Source organism: Hyaena hyaena, unplaced genomic scaffold (assembly GCF_003009895.1).
Source record: "Hyaena hyaena isolate Hyena2069 unplaced genomic scaffold, ASM300989v1 scaffold_276, whole genome shotgun sequence".
In the NCBI taxonomy this organism is placed as follows: Eukaryota; Metazoa; Chordata; class Mammalia; order Carnivora; family Hyaenidae; genus Hyaena; species Hyaena hyaena.
This window is the reverse complement of record NW_024080909.1, coordinates 1,302,727-1,323,865: the sequence shown is the minus strand read 5'-3', so window position 1 is coordinate 1,323,865 and position 21,139 is coordinate 1,302,727. Positions and strand designations below refer to the sequence as shown.

General features: G+C 41.9%; 1 protein-coding gene across 2 annotated transcripts in view; it reads left to right on the top strand.

Moving 5' to 3' along the window:
• The first annotated feature begins 776 nt into the window (after positions 1-776).
• USP6NL (USP6 N-terminal like) overlaps positions 777-21,139 on the top strand; it is a 177,284-nt gene continuing 156,921 nt past the window's right edge. For both annotated transcript variants that reach the window (XM_039246017.1, XM_039246016.1), the window contains exons 1-2: positions 777-954; positions 17,073-17,159. In XM_039246017.1, the coding sequence (XP_039101948.1) occupies positions 17,156-17,159 (4 nt within the window). In that variant the 5' untranslated portion in view covers positions 777-954; positions 17,073-17,155. The remainder of the gene's footprint in view (positions 955-17,072; positions 17,160-21,139) is intronic.

Sequence of the window (21,139 nt, the reverse complement as noted above, 5' to 3'; positions counted from 1 at the left end):
AACATTTGGGAAGTTTTAAGCAGCAGTGGGATCTGAGACAGCAGCCTATTTAAAGTAGTGCTGATTGGAACACCCAAGTTCCCGGAAAATGACAGAAATGTGGTTTTTTTGGTCAGAAGCAATACCAGTTTACTGAACGATCATGTGGCACTACTACCAGGCACTTGGTGTTTCCAAATGACAGCCTTACGAGACAGGTACGTACATGTCACTTTACAGACGAAGAAACTGAGGCACGGAGACATTTCGAGCTTCCTAGCTCTGACAGCTAGGAAGATGGGCCCGAAAGGGAACGCGCGGCGACGCGGCTGCAGAGACCACGCTCTGGGCCACTACTCTACCGACTCCGGCCCGGGTCTCGCCCGTCCCTTGACCTTTTCAATGGAACAGCTTAAGTGGGTCGTTTCCGCGCCGCGCCTCGAAGCCTCGCTCGGGGTCCGGGGTCTGCAGTGCGGCGCGGGTCCTCGGTCGCTCGGCGGCCGGGGAGCGGGGGGAAGGGGGCCAGAGGCGCCGCGTCTTGCCCAGGATCCCGGGGAGCTGCGCCCGCCCCCCACAGCCCTGCAAGCGCGCCCCCGCGGCCGGCGGGAACGCGGGAGCGGCGCGCACGTGCCGCCGGGAAAGGGCCGCCCGGCCGCGCCAAGATGGCGGCGGCCGCGGCCGCAGCGGCGACGGTTGGCGGCAGCCCGTGAGGCGGGCGGGGCCAGCGGCGCGGAGGCGGGGTCCCGGGCGAGCCGCCCTGGGAGGCGGGGGCCGTTTCCATAGCGGCGGCAGGAGGTGTCGCGCCGGGGGAACTTCCTGGTTCCCGGGCTCGGCTTCGCCGGGATCCTCTTGGAAGGGAAACAATGGGGCGGAGGGCACTGCGGTAGCCGCCGCCGCCGCGCCGGGACCTGCTCGGCTGCCCCGACTCCCCGCTCTGCGCCCTGCCGCAGCCTCCGCCGACGGGACCGTCCGGAGGTAACTTCATTTCTTCATCTCCCACCGCAGGCGGTCGGCCGGCGGCGGCGGTCTCCGGGGTTTCCTCCGGGCAGGGAGTCCGGGTGGCCCGGGGGAGCCGGACGCCGCCATTCCCGGCCCCGGGGAGGTGGCCGGAGCTGCGGCTCCCCGCCTCAGCCCTCGAGGGTCGGGCTCGGGAAACCTGCGCGGGGCCGTCCGAGTGCCCCCCGGAACCTCGGTCGTGGGGCTCCGCGGGACTGATTGGCAGGTTGGCGGGCGCCGGGTTGGGGGCGCTGGGATGCAGGGGGCGTGCGGGGAGGGTCTGCGGCGGACGGCGTGCGCGGGGGACCTGAGGGCCGGTGGAGCGGCCGGGTGGAAAGGACCCAGGTCCGCCAGATCCTGGGGGAGGGCAGCCGCGCCGCCCCCCTCCCCCCGGAGCGGGCTTCGGTCCCCGGGAGACGTGTCTCTGTCTCTCTTGCAAGTTTCACTTGCGTCCTGCGGAGTCCAAGTGGGCAGGACTGAGGCAAACTTCGGTTGTTTTTTTTTTTGTTTTTTTTTTTTTAATTACTGCCTTCGTGCCGCGGAACTTTGTTTCGACTCGGCACGAGGAAGATGGGGTGAATGCGGGCTCCGGGGAGCCTGGAAATCTGTGCGTCTGTGCAAAGTTTGCAAAGTAGTTTGCGCTCAGAGCCGAGCGACGGTGCGGCGTGTCCGACGCGTGAGAATGGTTGCCCGCAGGTATTTTAATGCCAGGGAAGATTCGAGGAGTCTGCGAAGCCACGTTTCTGTAAATTGGAAGAGATTTCTTTAAATTGAGAATTAAACCCACCCCGCCCCCTCCCCTCCCCGCATTTTAATCCACAGTTGCTTTTCCGTCAGGAGACTTGAAGAGGAGCTAAGTGGGTCCCTCACCTCATGGGACTGGGAAGGGTGTTTGAATGGGGACACTATCCAGTCCTGGGAAATAATGTGACACAAATGGGAGGAAAGAAAGCGGGGACACGATCTTAAATATTTTCCTTACTGGAAGGAAGTGGTTTTAATCCTGCACTAATCCATTTATAGCTGGAATCGAGTCTCTGGGATCCTTACTGACTATTTTGTAGCTCAGCAAAGTTGGACAGAACTTTAGAGATCACCGTGGCCAACTCCCTCATGCGTTGAATCCCTGGGAAGTTCTCATGGAGGGAAGTCCGGCTACTTTTTCCCTTTTGTAAAGTCATTTTAGTAAGAATTAAGTTAGCCAGCATCACGTGAACAGTGGTTTATTTACCACTATTTCTCACACTTTCAGACCCTAAAATTAAAAATCTTTATGAGTTTGCTGTTTCCGCTAATAAAGTTTGTAAACCTAGTTTAGGTTTTTGCTTTGAGTGGCTGTTGATCCTGTGCTGTAGTTTACACAGGCAATTGAAAGATGTCAAACGTACATATGTCAAAATATGATATAAAAAATTATGCTAATAAAAGTATACATTAATTTTATTTATTAAAAACTTTTTTTTTAATGTTTGTTTGTGAGAGAGAGGGAGACAGAGCACGAGCAGGGGAGGGGCAGAGAGAGAGGGAGACACAGAATCCAAAGCAGGCTCCAGGCTCCGAGCTGTCAGCACAGACCCCACGTGGGCTCCCCACAAACGGTGAGATCATGACCTGAGCGGAAGTCGGACGCTTAACCGACTGAGCCACCCAGGCGCCCCGCATTAATTTTTAAAGGAAAACAGGTATCCTGAGTTCACAAATTCCCTTTGATGATTGTTGAAAGAATTAGTGAGTTGTCTCACAGGCATTTGAGGAAGCATCGTTTGCCAAACATTAAGAATTTGGGCCCGAGTCTTGGTGTTTGTGCCTACTGACTGTTTTGAGCGAGCCTCTCCGGCTCCCTGGTCTACTTGTGTCTGGTGAGGACAGCCCATTACCAATTGTAACAGTGCTTTGACATGAAATCTCTCCCGGTGAGGACAACTGCCCCTGGTTATACAAGGCAGTAACTGGAAGTGTCAGCTCTGCCGCCATCTGTTAATGGACTGGCCGTCCTGGGCGTTACTGGGAACCAAGACGACTTCCTGGCACTGCGGATCCAACCTGGCCTCCAGTGCCAGGCAGAGGTTGGACTGGTCAGCCGTGGCCGCCATGTGCACATCTGTCTCGAGTTCCTGCAGCCAGCGAACGTGATTGAGAAAGAGGCCGGTAAATTGAAGTTAGTGGCAAATTGAAAACATGGTTAGGATGGTTAACACGCACTGGGCATGCTAATTAAGGCAGTTTGAAGCAGGCTGGAGACTTAGTCGGAGGGAAGGAGACAAGTGGTTACATTCCGGTGTATGTTTGCAATTTCACTTTAATGGTGCCTGTTTTGCTTTAGTGCAATGGTATCCTTATCAACAATATTCTGACCATTAATTCCCAGAAAGTTACAGTTTGTCCCTTCTGGGTGAGTTTTGAGAGGCCTATTGGCACTTAGGTGGGGTCACTTGTCTTTAGAGTCTCTCCCCCTCCCCCCCCACTAAAAGTATCTCACGTTTTACAGTGGAAGTCAATACAAAAGTAATGCTAATTTGAAAGAAATCTGTCTTCTAGCACATTTCGTTATAGTCCGTGGGGGGTCACAGCGTGGGAATTTGGATTGCAAACACTCGGATTCTCCACTGGTCTGTGCCATTTCCAGGCTGTATCATTTCATGTAAATAACTTGATTTTTAAAGGTTTGTTTCTCTGTAAAATTGGGGGGAATCATAAATTCAGATTTGTTTGTTCAGCAAGTATTTCTCCAGTGCCTTCTGTGTGCCTCGTGCTAGGTACCTTGTCAGCAGCAGGGACACAGGTCCTCTGAAGTGAAGTCCCGGGAGCCATAAAAGCCGTGTGTAGGGAACCCGACCTGACCTGGGGGTGGTGGGGCAAGCGCCTTGTCAGGCCCGAAGGAACAGGAGATAGTGGGTGAAGAGGGGAGGTGAGTGGGCCCTGAAGAGACTTGGGAGGGTTCGATAAGAACGCCTGCGCCTCCGTACTTAGTTCCCCGGGGCTGGGGGGCGGCCACTGTCCCAGTGTGGGGAAGGCTCGGGGAACCTTCGTCCTGCCCCTTAGCCCTTGCGGAAAGGGGGTCAGTCTGGGTGACTGTAACCGCGGTAGACCTGGAAGTGCCTCTCTGGACGCTTTGATGTCTAGTTTTCTAATCCTGGCACCGCTCCCTCCTTAGCTTTTATATCTGAAAGACTGGAAGTAAAGAAAACGATTCTTTGATTTCTTTACAGAGATACTATATGATATGAATGTGGTATTTTGATTTAATTTTGGTAGCATTGTTTTCTGTGGAAGAGCTTAAATTACCTACTTCTCACAAAATGGTAGTAACAGTCTACCCTAAAGTAAAAAAAAAATTTATTAAAGGGCAGGTAGTTTCATTTGCCTATAGGAAGGTCAAGAGTTGACTCTGGAGTTTCATATCTCGTTTGCTTAAGTGTTTTTGGCTCTAAATAGATATATGGTTATTCTCTGATAGAGGTACATGTTGCACCTGTGTCTTGCTGATATTGATGTGAGAAAAAGTTATCATTTTATGCTGCCATTTTCCTTTCACTAAGTTAACAAGTGAATTAAAAATATTAGAGTAATGTTTTTCATGAAATAACCTAATATTGTTTTTGAGTTTCTTATATGTTAATTTCAATAACTTTACATAGATCAGTGATGGCAAATTAATATTTTGTTATGGAGCTAATGCAGTGTTTATAAGCCAGTTGGCTTTGTGGGCTTTTTTTTGTATACCCTTTTCTTTTTATTTGGTTTTCGGACATTTTCATGCTTGTTAGCATATCTGTGGTAAGAAAAGAAAGTGAAGTAAGATTCTGAAAAGTCAGTCACAATGTAAAGGATTGGTTAAAATTTTATAAAAGTTAGGTGTGTGTGCCAGATGTTTTTGTGTATTTTGCTGATGACTATTATAAAAATGAATTGGCATCTAATAACTTTATATTGACATAAGTGTTTAAAAATTAAAAACTATTTGTCTTCCTTATTTTCCATATTTTTTTCTCATTCTAGATTTTTTTTTGGATTCTCTTTAAAAAAAATTCTTCCATTTACTTCTTTTTTATTAGCGTGGGATCATGTATTCTTTTGCTGTTCCTTTAGTGTTTGCCTACAAAATTCTAATATGTTTTCTCAACGTACTAAAGAGTAATATTAATTGAGACTTCTACTCTCCAGAGAATGTGAAAGGACTTTAAAAATATTTAAGTGGATTTTCTTTCTTTCTTCTTTTTTAAACCCATTTAATGTCTTAAAACGCATTTATATTTTAAACTCCTAATGTCTTAAAAGGCATATGTATTTTACACTTTAAATATAAAGATATATTTCTATTATTTTATGCTGTTACTCAGTTAGACTTACTGTATTTTCTTACTGGGACTTCAGTTCCAGGGTGTTAGAGCTCACGAAAGCCTCTGTGCATTTCACTTGTCTTCTGTATTTTCCATTCTTTTGTTTCTTTTCTGTTTTGGATATATATATGTTTTTTGGTCTGTCTTCCAGTTTACCAAATTAGTCTTTATCTCTATCTAATAGGCTCTTTTTTTTCTAAGTTTATTTATTTATTTTGAGAGAGAGAACGGGGGTGTGCGCATGTGGGAGGAAGGTGGGGCAGAGAGAGAATCCCAAGCAGGCTGTGCACCGTCAGCACAGAGCCCGGTGTTAGGGCTCAGCCCCATGAACTGCGAGATTATTATTAGGTGCACCTAAAAAATTGTCTCAGAACTCAGTGACTTAAACAATGACTTTGATTTCCCGCACAAAACTGTAACTTGAGCATTGCTTGTCTTAGCTGGATTTGGTGTCAGGAAGGGCTGCCTGAAGGCTGGGCCTAAAAGTGTTGGAAGTTTTGCCCCACGCCTGCCATTTGATGACCAACACTTGAACACTTGTGGCCTGGGTGTGCTCACAGCATGGTGGCGGTGTTCTAGGGAGCACACATGCGGTGGTGCGGAGCCTGAGAGCCAGACACACGCTCTGTGGCCTCTCCCAGGACTTGGCTTTGAAACTTAATGCAGTTTTACTTCCACTGCATTCTATTCTTTGAGGTACTTATAAGCCTTAATTTGAATAAAGATAATCCCAAGTGCCTGGCAAAAGCAACAGAATAAGCTTTACCTAAAGCCATAGTCACTTCTAGAAATATTTTTTTCAAATTGAATGAAGAGTACACAATCAAAGGTAGGCAGGAACGTTAGGAGATCAGACCCCTCGAGAAATAAAAGACTACAGGAAAAATCTGCACGACTGAGGGACTGTTGCCATGCTTATTACCCTGTCCAAACAGATGTACCAAGCTTGAAAGTTCTGACAGGGAATTAGAAACTGTGAAAGTGACATGACCACTTAAAAAGAACCAAACTGAAATTCTAGAATGAAAAACACAATTAACCAAAATTAAGAACCTAGAGAATAACATTTAAGAGGACACTAGACTGAGGGGTCCCTGGATGGCTTAGTCAGTTAAGAAACAGACCCCTGACCTCGCCTCAGGTCATAATCTCACAGTTCAGGGTTTAAAGAGAGGGGCAACAGACTCAACCTCTTGATGGGGAGAGATAAGATTCTGCCCCTGATCTTAGCCTAAAGGCAGAGAAGTGATGGAGAGAGAAAAATCTGGAAGACCATGTGAGACCAGAAGTGTTGTAGTCACCATTATTGGAACATCGAGTGTGCCACACTAGCAGGCTCATACACAGTCTGTCACGATTTGTTTACCCTTTCTGCTTGCACACACTGGCATTCTTTCCAGTTCGGGGCTATTGTAGTAAAGCTGTGAACATTCTTGTACATGTATTTTGTTGGATTTACGCAGTCCTTTCTTCTGGAAATATCCCTGGGCGTGCAACTATTGCGTAATCTAGGTAGATACATATTTTACCCTATTAGTTACTACCAGTTTTTTCAGTGTGGTTGTACCAATTTATATCCTCTGATACCTTTAGAAATTAAAAGAATACATATAGTTGTCTAGCTTTTTAATTATATTTAAAGCAAGAGGCCTGGTGTGTAATATGTGGTCTAGCTTTGTTGGAAACGTAAGTCCCTTATCTTGCCTTTTATGTAGCGTTTCCTCTGTGTTTTACTTTCCCAGCCAGATGCTTGGTTATTGGAAAATAGGGACTAGGTAGAATAGTCTATGAAGGAAGAGTGGTAGTAATTTTTAAAGGAGCGTTTTAGAATATGTATTCAAGTTAGTGTTAAGTAACTAACAGACTTGCTTGGGAAATATTTTTCTGCTGCAAACTCTTTTTCCTACGTAATTTGCCATCACCAAGGATTGCCAGAAGAATGCCCTCCGGGTTCTTCCCTCGAACTCAGGTTACTCTTTTGATTCCTTCACTATTGATAGTCATTTTAACTTTCTTCGAAGTGTCATTTGAATCTGCCCCTCCCCCCTTTTTGTAACCAACATTATAGACCGGTTTGTTTCATTCAGCTCATACCTGGTTTTCTGCAATAATTTATTGATTGATCCTACTAATAATGCCTGGGAAGTTAAAATTCTCTTAGTTACTCACTAACTTAAGATTAGTTTTTAGTTCCTAAATCTTACAGTGCTAGAAAGAGAACTTAAAAATCATTTTAGGGGCCCCTGGGTGGCTCAGTTGCATAAGTGTCTGACTTTGGCTCAGGTCATGATCTCGTGGTATGTGAGTTCAAGCACCGTGTTGGGCTCTGCGCTGACCGCCTGGAGCCTGCTTTGGGTTCTGTCTCCCCCTCTCTCTACCTCTCCCCTGCTCATGCTCTCTCTCTCTCTCTCTGTCTCTCAATAAAAAAACAAAAACAAAACATTAAAAAATAATTTCAACTCATTTAAAAATCAAACCTGAAAAAAAAAAAGGCTGAATCAGTGCTAGCGTATAGAAGATATTTAGTTTACCAAAGCAATTTTTCATGCATAATCCCTTGATAGTCTTGAGTGGTAGGTGAGTTGGAAAGTTTAACTCTCATTTTACAGATGAAGAACCTGAGTCTCAGCTGTGCCTCTCACATCTAGGACTTCTTATACTTTGAGTGATCTTCTTTCAAGGCCCATGATCTGCCATCAGTTTGCTGAATTCCAATTTTATTGACTACATGAATTTACCTGTCTTCAACTTGGTCTATTTGCATTTTATGACCCACAAATTTATTCGTTTTCATTCATTGCAGGGCCTTTGCATGAGCTGAAGTTCTTGACTCCCATCTCCCTCATAGTACCTTTGTCCTGAGTTTGTTTTGTTAGTGGCAAAATGACTGGGACCAAGTTTGTCGTGATTTTTTTTTTTTTATCTCCAGCCCCTTGAGAAGTTTTTGCCTGTTGTCTAGCTGGATAAGTATTTATTGAAGGGATGGATGGATTCTTGTATTTAGAATCTGGAGTTTTTACCTGACTTTTTAAATGATGCCAGGCCTCTGGAAGTCAGATATATTGTATCCTTCATTTTAGCTTTGATCTGCAGGGCTCAGGCATTCCGTGCACTTCTGATGTATCAAGTGCATTAGGCAGTTATAACCTGAACAGATTATGAACTGCTTTTGAAAGGCCCTGCCTCTATAGTTGTAGGTAAGGAAGCTTGGGAAAGGACCTTTGGTTTTCTAAATACATAAAAGTTGGCACGTTCGCCAGTGTAAAGCTACTGGAATTTGATAAGCTCTTCTGGAAACCGAACTCAGATTCTACCTGTAGAAGAGGAAATTAGACCTTATTCTTATCTGATGCTTCATTAACATACACGTGTGAACAAACTGAGGAAATCCAATGATTTCACATTTTGCCCATCTCTTTCTCTGACCTTGTTAGCAGGAAGTGCTATATTGATGGAGTGAATAGTGACTAGGAGAAATAAACCTTTCACTCTAGCGCTGACAGAAGATTTGCTTCACTTCTCTTGAGCAGGGAAAATACTGAAAGCTATTCAAATTTAGCATTGTGTTTCAGGGGGTATAAACTGCAGAAAGAGCATTCTTTATAGAAAGCCCAAGAATTAGAAGAGTACAGTGGTGAGACTTTTTGTGTCAATGAATAATGACTCTAATATTAACTCAAGTTGTTCATCTGGAATGAGAACACATTACTGGTACATGTATATGTATGTATATGTTCCCAACATATGTATTTGAACCGATGAACTGTGAATCTGAATTAAGAAAGGAAGGTACTAGAATTCCTATAACATAACTTCCATGGGGCCAGGGTCTTTGTTTTGTTCTTGGCTATGTCTACAGGGCCTAGAACACTGCCTGGCTCATAATAGCTGCTCAGTAAATATTTATTGAATGGATAGTAAATTTGTATATTATCTATTTGTTTTAAATTTACAAACCCAACATTAATCATTTAAGTATCGCTTTATAACCCTTTGGGAAATAAATTGGTTGAGGCATCATTTCTGATAACTCTTGTTGACAGAAAGTTGCATAAAGTACATTGCTGAGCACTCATTCACTCATCATCATTAAATTTTCTTGAGACATTTAAAAATGGATACCTGAGAGGCCATTATGTGTAAATTCACAACTGGTCATTTAGTTCATCCCTTATTATTGGACATTTAAGTTGTTTATTTATTTATTTATTTATTTATTTATTTTTTGCTGTTACACATCAAGCTTCAACAAAGGAAATTTTCTTACGCTCTTTCTTGGCCTGGTAGTTGAACACATAGCAATGCTGTAAAACAGGATCTAGGAATTTCTCCTAGAAAATGAACTTGGCTTGTGCAACTCCGAGGGCGAGAACAGAAGCTTTAGTGATCGGATGGCTGAGATCAGAGAGCACAAGTGATGCAACTCTGGGGAGGGCCTGCTGCTTTTACGTGGGGGTGATGTCTCATCCGCAGCCTGTGCACGGGAACGCTCTCTTGCAATTTGTCGTGGAGCTGCCTATCACTTGACTTTTTTAAAGAATGAATGAGTCGCTACAACTGTTTCTGCCTCTTAATTATAGTTTAAACATGATAAATACATTTAACTCCTTTGTACGGGTAGGTATACGTTTTCTGTTACTCTTATTTGTAATCATTTCGCTTCTGAATTGTTGGGGAAAAACTTTCCTCTTTCATATTAAAATATTATAAAACATTACATTCCGACGAAAAGCTCTGCGTAACATGTGTTACGTAGGGTCTAATGGCATGGTGCCTGTGGTATCCCCTCCCCCAGCTCAAACGCTAGAACGTTGTCCGTGTCATCCTGCATCACATCTCCCTGCCCTTCCTCCTCCATCCGTTACTTGTCCTGAGGAAACCATCAGGCTCAGCTTTAGGCTCTAGTGATCTTTTGCTTTTCTGGATAGTTACATTGCGTATGCATATGCCCCTAAACAACTTAATGTGGATTGTACACATTTTGGAACTTTATGTTTAAAATAGGGTCATTATGTGTGTGTGTGTGTATGTTCACAAATTTAGTGAGGAACGCTTTTTAGTAGAACTGAAACTCACAAATTTAATTTGCATTTAAAGTTAATGTCCTTATTCTCTGTATTAGTCATCTTTTGCAATAATACTGCTGTGTAACAAACCACTTCAACATGTCAGTGGTGTAAAATGACAGACATTTATGTCTTAGCTCATAGGTTTGGCAGTCTCTGCTGGGTTTGGCTAGGCTTGTCTGTAAGCTGTGGGTTGGGTGCTGGGTGTCTACTTTGTCAGACCAGCAGCAGTCTGGGGTACAAGAGACACGCCAAGCTCAATGCTCTTAAACCCTCCACTTAGAAATGGGACAGCATCGGTTCTGCCCAGAGTCCAACACGTCATATGGTCAGGCCCCCACATCCGTGAGGTGGGGACTATGTCCTACCCTTAGGGAAGCCACAGCGAGAGCAGAGAGTGAAGGAAGACAAGGAACAAAAGATAGTATGTGCCCTCTCTTCCTCCTAAATAACAACATAAGAAGTTTGGAATATTTCCATTCTCATTTCCTCCCTGCTAGATTACATGCTGTTGTTCAGTACTTTAGCGCGTTCTCTCTCTCTTTTTGTAATTCCTGATTTGGAAATCATACCTCTGATATTTGTTTGTGTTTACTTGTGTCTACAACTTTTATCTCACCATTCTTTGCTGTATTTCAGATCTTCTCTGTGGCATCACTTTCCATCTTTGTGAACTACAGTTTTGGAAGCATCGTTAATGAGGACCTGTTTATATTCTCGCAGTTTGTGTCTGAAATTTTCATTATTTTGTCATTTTTCTTGAAAAGATAGCTTAGCTGTGTTGAGTGTATAATTATAGTTAACAGTTTCTTTCTTTTAGCTTTGAAGGTATTATTCTAGTGTCTTCTGGCTCCCATTGTTGTTCCATTGTAAGTAATCTGCCTTTGATTTCTGGTTGCTTTTAAGAACTCTGTCATTGATGTTTCACAGTTTCACTATGGTATCTCTTGGTGTCAGTTTCCATTTTATTTATACTTTCTGGAATTTGCTGAACCTGAGTCCATACATGAGTACCTTCCATCAGTTCCGGAAAATTCTTGGCTATTATCTTTTTGCAGAGGGTCTCTCCCTCATTCTTAATGTTCTCTTTCTAATACTCCAAATTAGATATATATAATAGATGTTTTAATCTACTTTTCGTGTCTCTTGATCTTCCTTTATGTTTTTTATTTGTCTTTGTTGTGTCCTGGATGATTTCAGATCTGTCATCTGGTTCATTAATTCTCTCTTTAGCAGCATCCACTTTGCTGAACTTGTCTGTTGAGCTTTAGTTTTAGTTATCCTGTTTTTCACTTGATTCTTTTCGAAATTTGTTGCCTCATTTTTTGCTCATATTTTTCATTTTCTGTTGTATTTCAAAACATTATTGTCCTTTCCTTTTTGACATATTTGTGATTAGTCTGCTTATTTCTGTCGAATCTGGCTTATATACAATCTTAAATTTTGAGCTAATTTTTACCGTATCTTCATTTGTGAAAATGCTCATGAGACTTGGTTTAAGAGAGCTTTCTTCCAGAGGGAGTTTGCGATTGAGGACAGTGTCAAACCAGTGCAACTTAACTTCTAGGCTTGAGATTTTTATAATATAAAAGTGTATGGATTTGAACTTGAAACCTGTGTGAAGGTTGGCTTTGGTTACAGATTTCCGGTGACCACTCCCCTTTTCCCCGCCCCTCCCCCTAACACAAATAAACCTAGACTCAGAAGAGAGTTTCCTTTACTCTTCCTCCGGGGCAGATTTTTTCCCATAGCTAAATCTTTTTATTGAAGATGTAGCGCTTCAGCGGCCAGGCTCTATGTGCTTATCTGTAGTCTGACTTTCCGTGTTGTACTGTGTGAAGCTCTGGTTTTGTCCCACACGTGACTGTCAGCACCGACAGCCCTTCAGCATTGTCTGGTAGAATTTTCAGGGATGATGGAAATGTTACAGACTTCTGCTAATACAGCAGCCAGTAGCCACACTTAAAATGTATAAGGTGTGACAAAGGAATGGAATTTTAAATTTTATGTGGTTTTAATTTAAATGTAAATAGCTGCTGGCTAGTAGCTACAGTACTGGACAGTGCAGCTCAGTTATGGGAGATTGGCAGTCGCCTCTAAGGGTCGTTGCTGGCATCGTTGCCTACTTACCACCCTCTCTTTGTGCCCCTGTTCATTTTTTCGGTCTCTGAGGATTTCTCTTAGTTGCTTATGAGATTTGCTGTGCATTTAAAAGGAAAATTATTATATTTTATCAAGTAGTTTTGGCGTCATGTAGTAAGAGGGTTCGCAAGCTCTTTGGACACAAGAATCTCGGAAACAGAATTACCTGACAGCTTTATGTTTAGTTGGAGAGGTACTTACTTCGAGTGGTAAAATTGGAAAGTTCACAGTAAAGTAGTGGAAGTTCTTCAAATGGAAACTGACTATGAAGTTAGAAATTATGAGGAAGAATTAATTAAATACCTTTTTTTGCCATCCTTTTTATTCTACAAAACATTTAATGATGCTAAAAGATAAAAACGGAGCTGTGGCTAAAGTTTTAAAGTCTTGCACATTGTCTTCAGCTTCTTGGTGTGAGTATTTTACCGATACAAGAGCGTTTGAATGAAAAGGTGTATATATTTATTTAGAGAGAAATATTTTGCGGGTGGACAGAAAAAAAACAAATGAACCTGAGAACTTAATCATAGGCAACAGTGGTGGTGGAGGAACTGGAAAGGACTTTAACATTCAGTGCTGAAAGTATTTGTTTTGCTCCTGGCCTTAACAGGGCCTGCGTTAGTTATTTAATTGGAAGGATTTAAAAAAATATATAAGTAATGAGTCCTAGCTATTTCTCAGGTATATGCTTCTTTTTCCTTTAAAGCCAGATATTTTAGAAATGTGTGGTTGGTTTTGGATATTTATTCATAAAAACACTTAAGATTCTTTGTAACAAATTTCTGTGACTTTAGGATTTGCTTGCTATTTTGGAGCCATAGGTACATTGGATTCGCTCTTTTTTTTCATATTATTTGTATTTTTTGCGGTAAAACACACATAAGGTTACTATTTTAACCTTTTTTAAGTGTCCAGTTCAGTGGCATTAAGTACATTTCCATTGATGTACGACCGTCCCCATCCATCTCTCCAGGACCTTTTCCATCCTCCCAAACTGAAACTCTGTCCCCAGTGAACATTAACTTCCTGTCCTACCCAGTCTTCTACTTTCCGTCCCTGAATTTGACTTCTCTACGCACCTCGTATGAGTGGAATCATCGGGTGTTTGTCTTCTAGATGGCTCGCTTATTTCACTTAGTATAATGTTCTCAAGATTAAATTTGATTTTCTCAAATTTAATTTGTGCTGAGAGGAAAAGAACGGAAGTCCCATCGGCTTGTGGTGGAGATTGGCTTCTTGTGTGTTTCTTTCCATAGGAGAAGTTCGTATACAGTGAAATGAATTACTGTTCATTTGATCTGAAAGAATATTATTAGGAACAATAGAAGATGATACCGTATGTTATGGTTTGTAATTCTGTTAAGTTTTAAAATAATTATAATTGGGACTGCTGAGCTTGTTCTCAAATATATTATCTGGTGTTATGAAAGTCAGAAATCCTTTTAGAGACTTCAAGAGGTTTTAACTGTCTAAAAGCATCAGAAATTATTTTAGGCTGTTTAGTGCCAGCAGTAAAGAAGAAGATATGGCGGAGTTTGCTTTACTTTTTAAAAAAAGTATTACTTATTTTAAATGTTTATGTATTTTATGTGCGTGGGGGGGGAGGGTAGAGAGAGAGGGAGAGAGAAAGAGAATCCCAAGCAGGCTTTGCGCTGTGAGCATGTGGAGCCCGATGTGGGACTCGATTTCATGAACCATAAGATTGTGACCTGAGCCGAAATCAAGAGATGGACGCTTAAGTGACTAAGCCACCCAGGCGCCCGAATTTGCTTTACCTTTAACTAGACCTTGAGTTTCCTGTCAGGATGGCTTATCCTTAGCCCTGCTTACTATTCATGCATATCAAGTTTTGTCTCAAAATGTTGCAGGTGTCCCTTGAAAGAATCCGTGTTAGGTTGGTATGAGTGTAAATTCTCATGCCGAGAATAAACAGCATAGCTCAAGTTACTAGAAAATGATTTTAAAGGCCAGATTTTACACAAATACCTCAGTTTACCTATTATATGAAACTGGATTTAAGACAAATTACTTTTTCCCCCTCTTGTGAAAAACAAAGTTAGACTTTCTTCCTTTCTTTTTTTCTATGTCCATTGGGAGGGGATAGCATTCAGAGGAGGAGAAAGAACGTGCACATTATTTATTTTGAGAGAGAGCACAAGTGTGAGCAGGGTAGGGACAAAGAGAGAGCGGGAGAGGGAGAGACAATCCCTAGCAGGCTCTATGCCGTCAGCATAGAGCCGGACGTGGGACTCAACCTCACTAACCTTGAGATCATGACCTGAGCTGAAATCAAGAGTCAGATGCTTAACCGACTGAGCCACCCAGCCGCCCCTGTGCACATTTTATCTTACATGCTTCTGAACTGTGTTGTTGCTGAAAAGAATTTGCGTGCTGCCTACTTTGAAAGCAGATAGGAGGGGCTGCATTTCAGAGCTGCGATTAGGTTAAAGAGTTTTGAAGCAGTGACTTCAGTCACAAGTAATTTCAAATTATGTTTCTTCTAAAAACTACTCCATGACCTTTTACAGTAATTCCAATTCATGCATTGTTGCATATTTGTAAAGTATATTTATCACCTTAGATGGTAAGGTCATAAATCCACTGTTTATAAGTTTTATTATCCTGGTATTTTTGAGGTTACTATTTTTAGTGATAAGAAAACTTAATATCTTAGGAACTTCAATCCTTGAATAAGTATTTATTGAGCATTTTATGATTATGGGTAGGAGGCACTACTTAGTATAAAATGCTTTGATGTTGCCATTTAGGAATTTTTAAATTTAAGATTAAAAACTTTGTTATAAACAGCAGCAAAGAGAAAAGTCCCTGGCCACAGAGACTAGACTCTGCAAGTGTTAGTGAACTGTGAGTAGACTCCTGGGTCATCTGTGAATGTTGAATGTACCTTGTGTATCGGAACCAGGGGCTTGCCTTCCTGTGTCGTCATTCAGCATGCTCTGGGGCTCAGCCTGTTTGACCTCCTAGTTCCCTGGGAGGGAAAGCAGATCTACTAGACTGAGTGAAGCACCACCATCAAGGAAGTATATTTATAGTGAGAAAATTCTGGTCATGTATTCTAAAACTAACATGTAGATTATATGTTATTTTAGATTTTCCATACAGCTTCTCATTTCCTTTGGGATAATTGGGTTATCTGGAAATGAAAATCATAGTATTTACAGTATAGATAAGAAGAAAGCCTGTGGGATGGGGGTCAGATGATTACGTGGCAGTCTGTGATTATATGCCATGGCTAATTACAGTATACGAATCATGCTGTGCATACAGATTTTCATTTTGTACGTTTGTGTTTCTCATGTATTTTACATTACGTGAGCAAAGAATATAGATGAGACCAGCATTGTTTCCTCAAAAATGTTACCCCAACTTTAATCTGTTTCAGAAGCAAGGGTCCTTAGTACTATGCTGTGTTCTTAATTGAATTAGAAAATAAAGTAACCATCGCTTCTTGTTATTGCAAAAAGTAGTTCATCAGGTTATGAAGAAAGCTGTAAATGAGGAAGCACAGTGTAAATTTTATATCAAAACTTAATTTATCTGTGGGATTTTATGTATTAGGTTTGGGGAGGCACTTGTGCATCCATAGTTATGTTGAAGCATAGCATTAGTATTACTTTATGCTTCACTTTCTTTAATATATTAATCAAGGAATATTTAGTTTGTATTTATACTAATACAGGGTGATGCTTTATGTTACACTGAAGTGGAAAGAACCAAATACAAAATTTTGTATGTAGTAAAGTGCATTTTAATTTTTTTTTAACATTTATTTATTTTTGAGAGAGAGACAGACATGAGCAGGGTAGGGGCAGAGAGAGAGGGAGACACAGAATCTGAAGCAGCTCCAGGCTCTGAGTTGTCAGCACAGAGCCCGATGCGGGGCTCCAACTCCTGAACCATGAGATCGTGACCTGAGCCGAAGTCGGACGCTTAACCAACTGAGCTTCCCAGGGGCCCCTATAAAGTGTGTTTTAAAAACACTTATAAAGAAATTCCTTGAAAGGAAGTGAGCCCCACATAATTGGGTAGATAGAGTGGCATTTGTGGTGAGCGAATTTTTCATTCTATTTTGCTGTGTTTCCAGTTTTTTTAAACAATGAAACCATACTTTATAATGAGGAAAATGCCCATTATTAGAGAAAGTACATAGCAATAACTTTGGTGATCTTTATTTGATAGTGTATATAAATTATTTATGTGTAATCAAAATAAATTTAACAGGTATGATATGCCATAAGTTTTTTGTAAGTGAAGACAAAGGATATCTGTTAATGAGTTTCTGTGTGGTAATGACTGTGTACATACTATTTGCTTTTGGGGTAACTTCCTGTAAAAGGAAAATATAAATGGAATCATGATTGGTTTTTAAGACTGGTAATTTTTATATATTTAGATGACAGTTTTATATTTAGAAAGTTCTTATGGAAATAGAAAATTGTTGAAACCAAGTTAGTTTTGTTTCTTTTTAGAAAATTTTATTTTAAATGCTGACCTTTAAAAAGATGATTTCTCTCTCTCTTCTGACTAGGACATGTATTCTTCTGAGAAACCTTGGACAGCGGATTTTGATTTACTATCTGATTGCGACAGCCTACAGAGATCTTTCCAGTCATGAGTAAGTGTCCTGTGTTTCATTTCAGGGGCCTCAGGAGCATTCACAGTGTACTTAAAATAAAGAAAAAGTTTATTGTTGGCCAAACTGGAATGATGTGGCTTCATCAGAGATCGGATACTCTGATTCAGCTCCGTACCGTGCACCTGTCTGTATTTAAACAAGGAGATACTTTCTGGTGTTTGGTTTATTCTGAGAAGTTAGATATGGTGAGGAAATCTGTGTCATTAGTTTCTTGGCTGATTTATTTCTGTTCTCTAAAATGTTCTGTTGACTGCTCATTGGGAAGTGACTTGTTAAAAACATGAAGAGGGAAGCAGACTCATGAATACAGAGGACAGACTAGTGGTTGCCAGAGGGGAAGTGGGAAAAAGAAAAAAAATATGAAGAGGGAGAATTTAAATTGATTGTAATTAACAGAAGCTTAATTGTGTGAAGTTGGATCATTGGTAACATGGGTTAGTATATAAACAAATAAAAAAAATATCTTTATTAACGTCTCTGATGGAATGAGAACCACATGTATCCTATGGACTTTCCAAATTTGATACAGGTTGTATCCTCTTACATAGTTGGTACTATACATAGTATTTTCTGCCTTCTCTGTCTGCTTCTGACTGTGATTAGGAGAGCTGAGTTTTAGTACTTTGTATTAATGTTTATTTTAGAGAGTGAGGGAAGAATTATGATTTTTATCCTGTCTGCAATCATATAACAATTTTGATGTATTTTTTTAAAAGTATAGATTTTTTTTTTTATTATTATAGGAACTTTGGAATAGAGTGAGCGTTTCCTACTGGAGTATAATGTTAGAGAGTAAACATTTTCACACATAATTCATATTGATTATATTTATCTTAATATGGATACAGTAGTTTTTTTGTTTTTTAATTTAATTTACTTTTTTAAAGATTTTTTTTTAAGTTTGTTTATTTTGAGAGAGAGAGAGAGCATGTGTGTGTGTGTGTGTGTGTGTGTGTGAGAGCAGGGGAGGAGGGGAGAGGGAGAGAGAGAGAATCCCAAGCAGGCTCTGCAGGGCTCCATCCCATGAACCTTGAGATCATGACCTGAGCCACAGTCAAGTTGGACACTTAACTGACTGAGCCACCCAGGCACCCCGGGTAGTTTTTACCATTGATTGAAATAATTAAGCAGTTAAATGAAAACAAGGCTGTTGTTGCTTGTGACTGCTTTCTACTAAGAATAATATCGCAAGAAGTGGGCTTTGATTTTCGAGACTGTTCAATGGGGTACTTTTTCAGTGGCCTCCTTTGAGTAAACCAGCATAGTTGCTAGGTGAGTTCAAATACAGAAGCAGCTTTTGTTATTTTGGCTCCATTCAGATGAAATTTTGTGGGAATGTTTGTCTAATGTAAAGTGCCAACTCTAGTAAAGATGGCTGGATGAGTTTATGAAAACTAAGACATGTCCACCAGCATTGTAACTTAAAAATGCTTACATTTTGGGCAATTTACTTTCTGTTCTACTTTGTAATCTTAGTGTTCTGTTAGCACCGCTGTTACAGAGTTCTTTGAGGACAGGTACCCAGGGTCTTTCATTTTTGAATCGCAGCGTCCAACAGGGTCTTGTATACCTGCTCCCTCTGGAAATTCAGAGCCCTGTGTGGACAAATCAGAGGGGAAGGGTCACTTGTTAGCCAACTAATAATAAATTATCTGAACGACATACAACTTTTTATTTGTGAATTACAGTGGTTGTCTTTGATTTCTAAGGTTTTTAGTTGGTTCTTTTTTTAAATTACAGATTATACTTTATAAAAATGCTTATTTATTTACTTATTAAAATATTTGTTGATTTTCGAGAGGGGGAGGGGCAAAGAGACAGGGAGACACAGAATCCGAAGCAGGCTCCAGGCTCCAAGCTGTGAGCACAGAGCCCGACATGGGGCTCGAACTATGAACTGTGAGATCATGACCTGAGCCCAGGTCAGGTGCTTAACTGACTGAGCCACCTAGGCATCCCAGATTGGTTATTTTTTATGCCCTCTAGTTCTTTTTCTCATTTCTGCTTGTTTCTATTTTAAAAATTTGGTTAATTTATTATTCATATATTTCCTGGTGGATCTTTTATGTGCTTCTTTGATCTTTTTCAGATCACTTGATTATTAATTTTGTCTCCAGTGAATTCATATTGTGGTTATTGCTGCTGTTGGTGTTTTCATCACATTCTGTAGCTTTGCAGGCACGCTCTGGTGGAAATTCTTTCTCTGCCTCCTATGGCTGTCTCCTTTTGTGATTTTTCTTGCTGGGGTAGCCGATTTGCAGTTGTCTCTGCCTGCCTTTGCAGTTCCCAGATCGGAATCAGGTCTTGTGTCAGTGGACCAGGGCACCAGCCTCGTGGTGCTCTTGGTGATATCACAGATTCCGTCACTGAGCCAGCTGGCATTAGGTCAGCAGCTTCCTGAGCTGTAGCTTCGGCAAGTTAGCAAAGGCCTTTTTCAGTCTAATTTTATAATCAAGAAGGATCGCCCCCCTCTCCCGTCCCTCGTTTTAAGCAAGGAGCCGGGCTACTGACCCCGTTTCACATGAACTCTTTTTTACATACAGTTACCCCATGGGATTCATTTCCTGCTGCCCTTTCCTGCTTTGGGGCCCGTAGCCCAGCACACCTCCTGGCTTTAGTTTGGCTTACACTGTGTGCTCCTGTTAGATTTCTTTTTATTATTAATGTTTATTTATTTAGAGAGAGTGCAAACAGGGGTAGGGGCAGAGAGAGAGGGAGAGAGAGGGTTCCAAGCAAGCTCTGGTGCTGTCAGTGCAGAGCCTGATGTGGGGCTCGAACTCACGAACTGCGAGATCATGACCTGAGTGGAAATCAAGAGTCAGTGGCTTAACCGACTGAGCCACCCAAGTGCCCCCGTTAGATTTTTAATCTGGAGATGTTTAACATGGTTTGGGGCGTAGGTATCTCACTTGAGTGATTCGTTCGTGTATTTTGTCTGTAATTTCTCTATGTTTGGTGTTTTGGTGTGAAGACAAGGGAACCACCAAGAATGCACACGCCACTGGAGGTTCAAACCCTGGTGTTACCGTCAAGTCCAAACTCATTATTTCACAGTGAACAAGAAAACCCAGTTTGTGCTTAGTTCCCTGGCTCCTAGTGTCCTCTCTGCCACCCGAGCCCCTGTGCTCCCTGGGTGAGCCCATTATGCTGCTTCCTTGTGGCCGTCTGCTGGCCCCTTCGAGCCCTGTCATACTGTGCTAAGGCACAGCTAGTCACTCTTACTTTCATGGACTCTGTAAGATCCTTGGGGGCAATGATTTTTATTGCTAGTGCTGAGCACTTTTCCTGGCTCCCAACAGATGCTCAATAAATGGTACATGGATCAGGTGTTCCTAAGTAACACCCTTAGTATGTAGTCGCTAGTCCATGTGTAAGTGTTTTTAGTGACATTTAAGCTGATCCTATGTGAAGAGAGATTGAAGGTTGAGTGTGGGGGTGAGTTAGTGTGTATATGTGGAGGGGAAGGGAGCATGGCAAAGGATAGAGCATTCTAAGGACGTCGAGGAGTGTGAGAAAGGCACGAAGGCGTGACTACACGTAGGTGTTAGCACGTAGTTGAGCATTTGGGAGCATAGAGATGGGGAATGGAGACCGTGAGAGAGAAAGCTGGTGGAGACGCAACCAGGGTCGAGGTCACGGGCATTCCAGGAAGTTTGGACTTCATCCTGTAGGGCTTAAGGAGCTGTTAAAGAAGTTCATTTAGGAGAGGGGCGCCTCAGTTGGTTGAGCATCTGACTTCGGCTCAGGGCATGGTCTCACAGTTCCGTAAGTTTGAGCCCCACATCAGGCTCTTCGCTCTCAGTGTGGAGTCTGCTTGGGATCCTCTGTCTCCCTCTCTTCCTGCCTCTCCCCTGTGCTTTCTCTCTCTCAAAAATAAATAAACATTAAAAAAAAAAAGTTCACTTAGGGGAGCAACTGACGTTTTCATTCTGGAAAAATTACTCTGACAAATAGGCTTT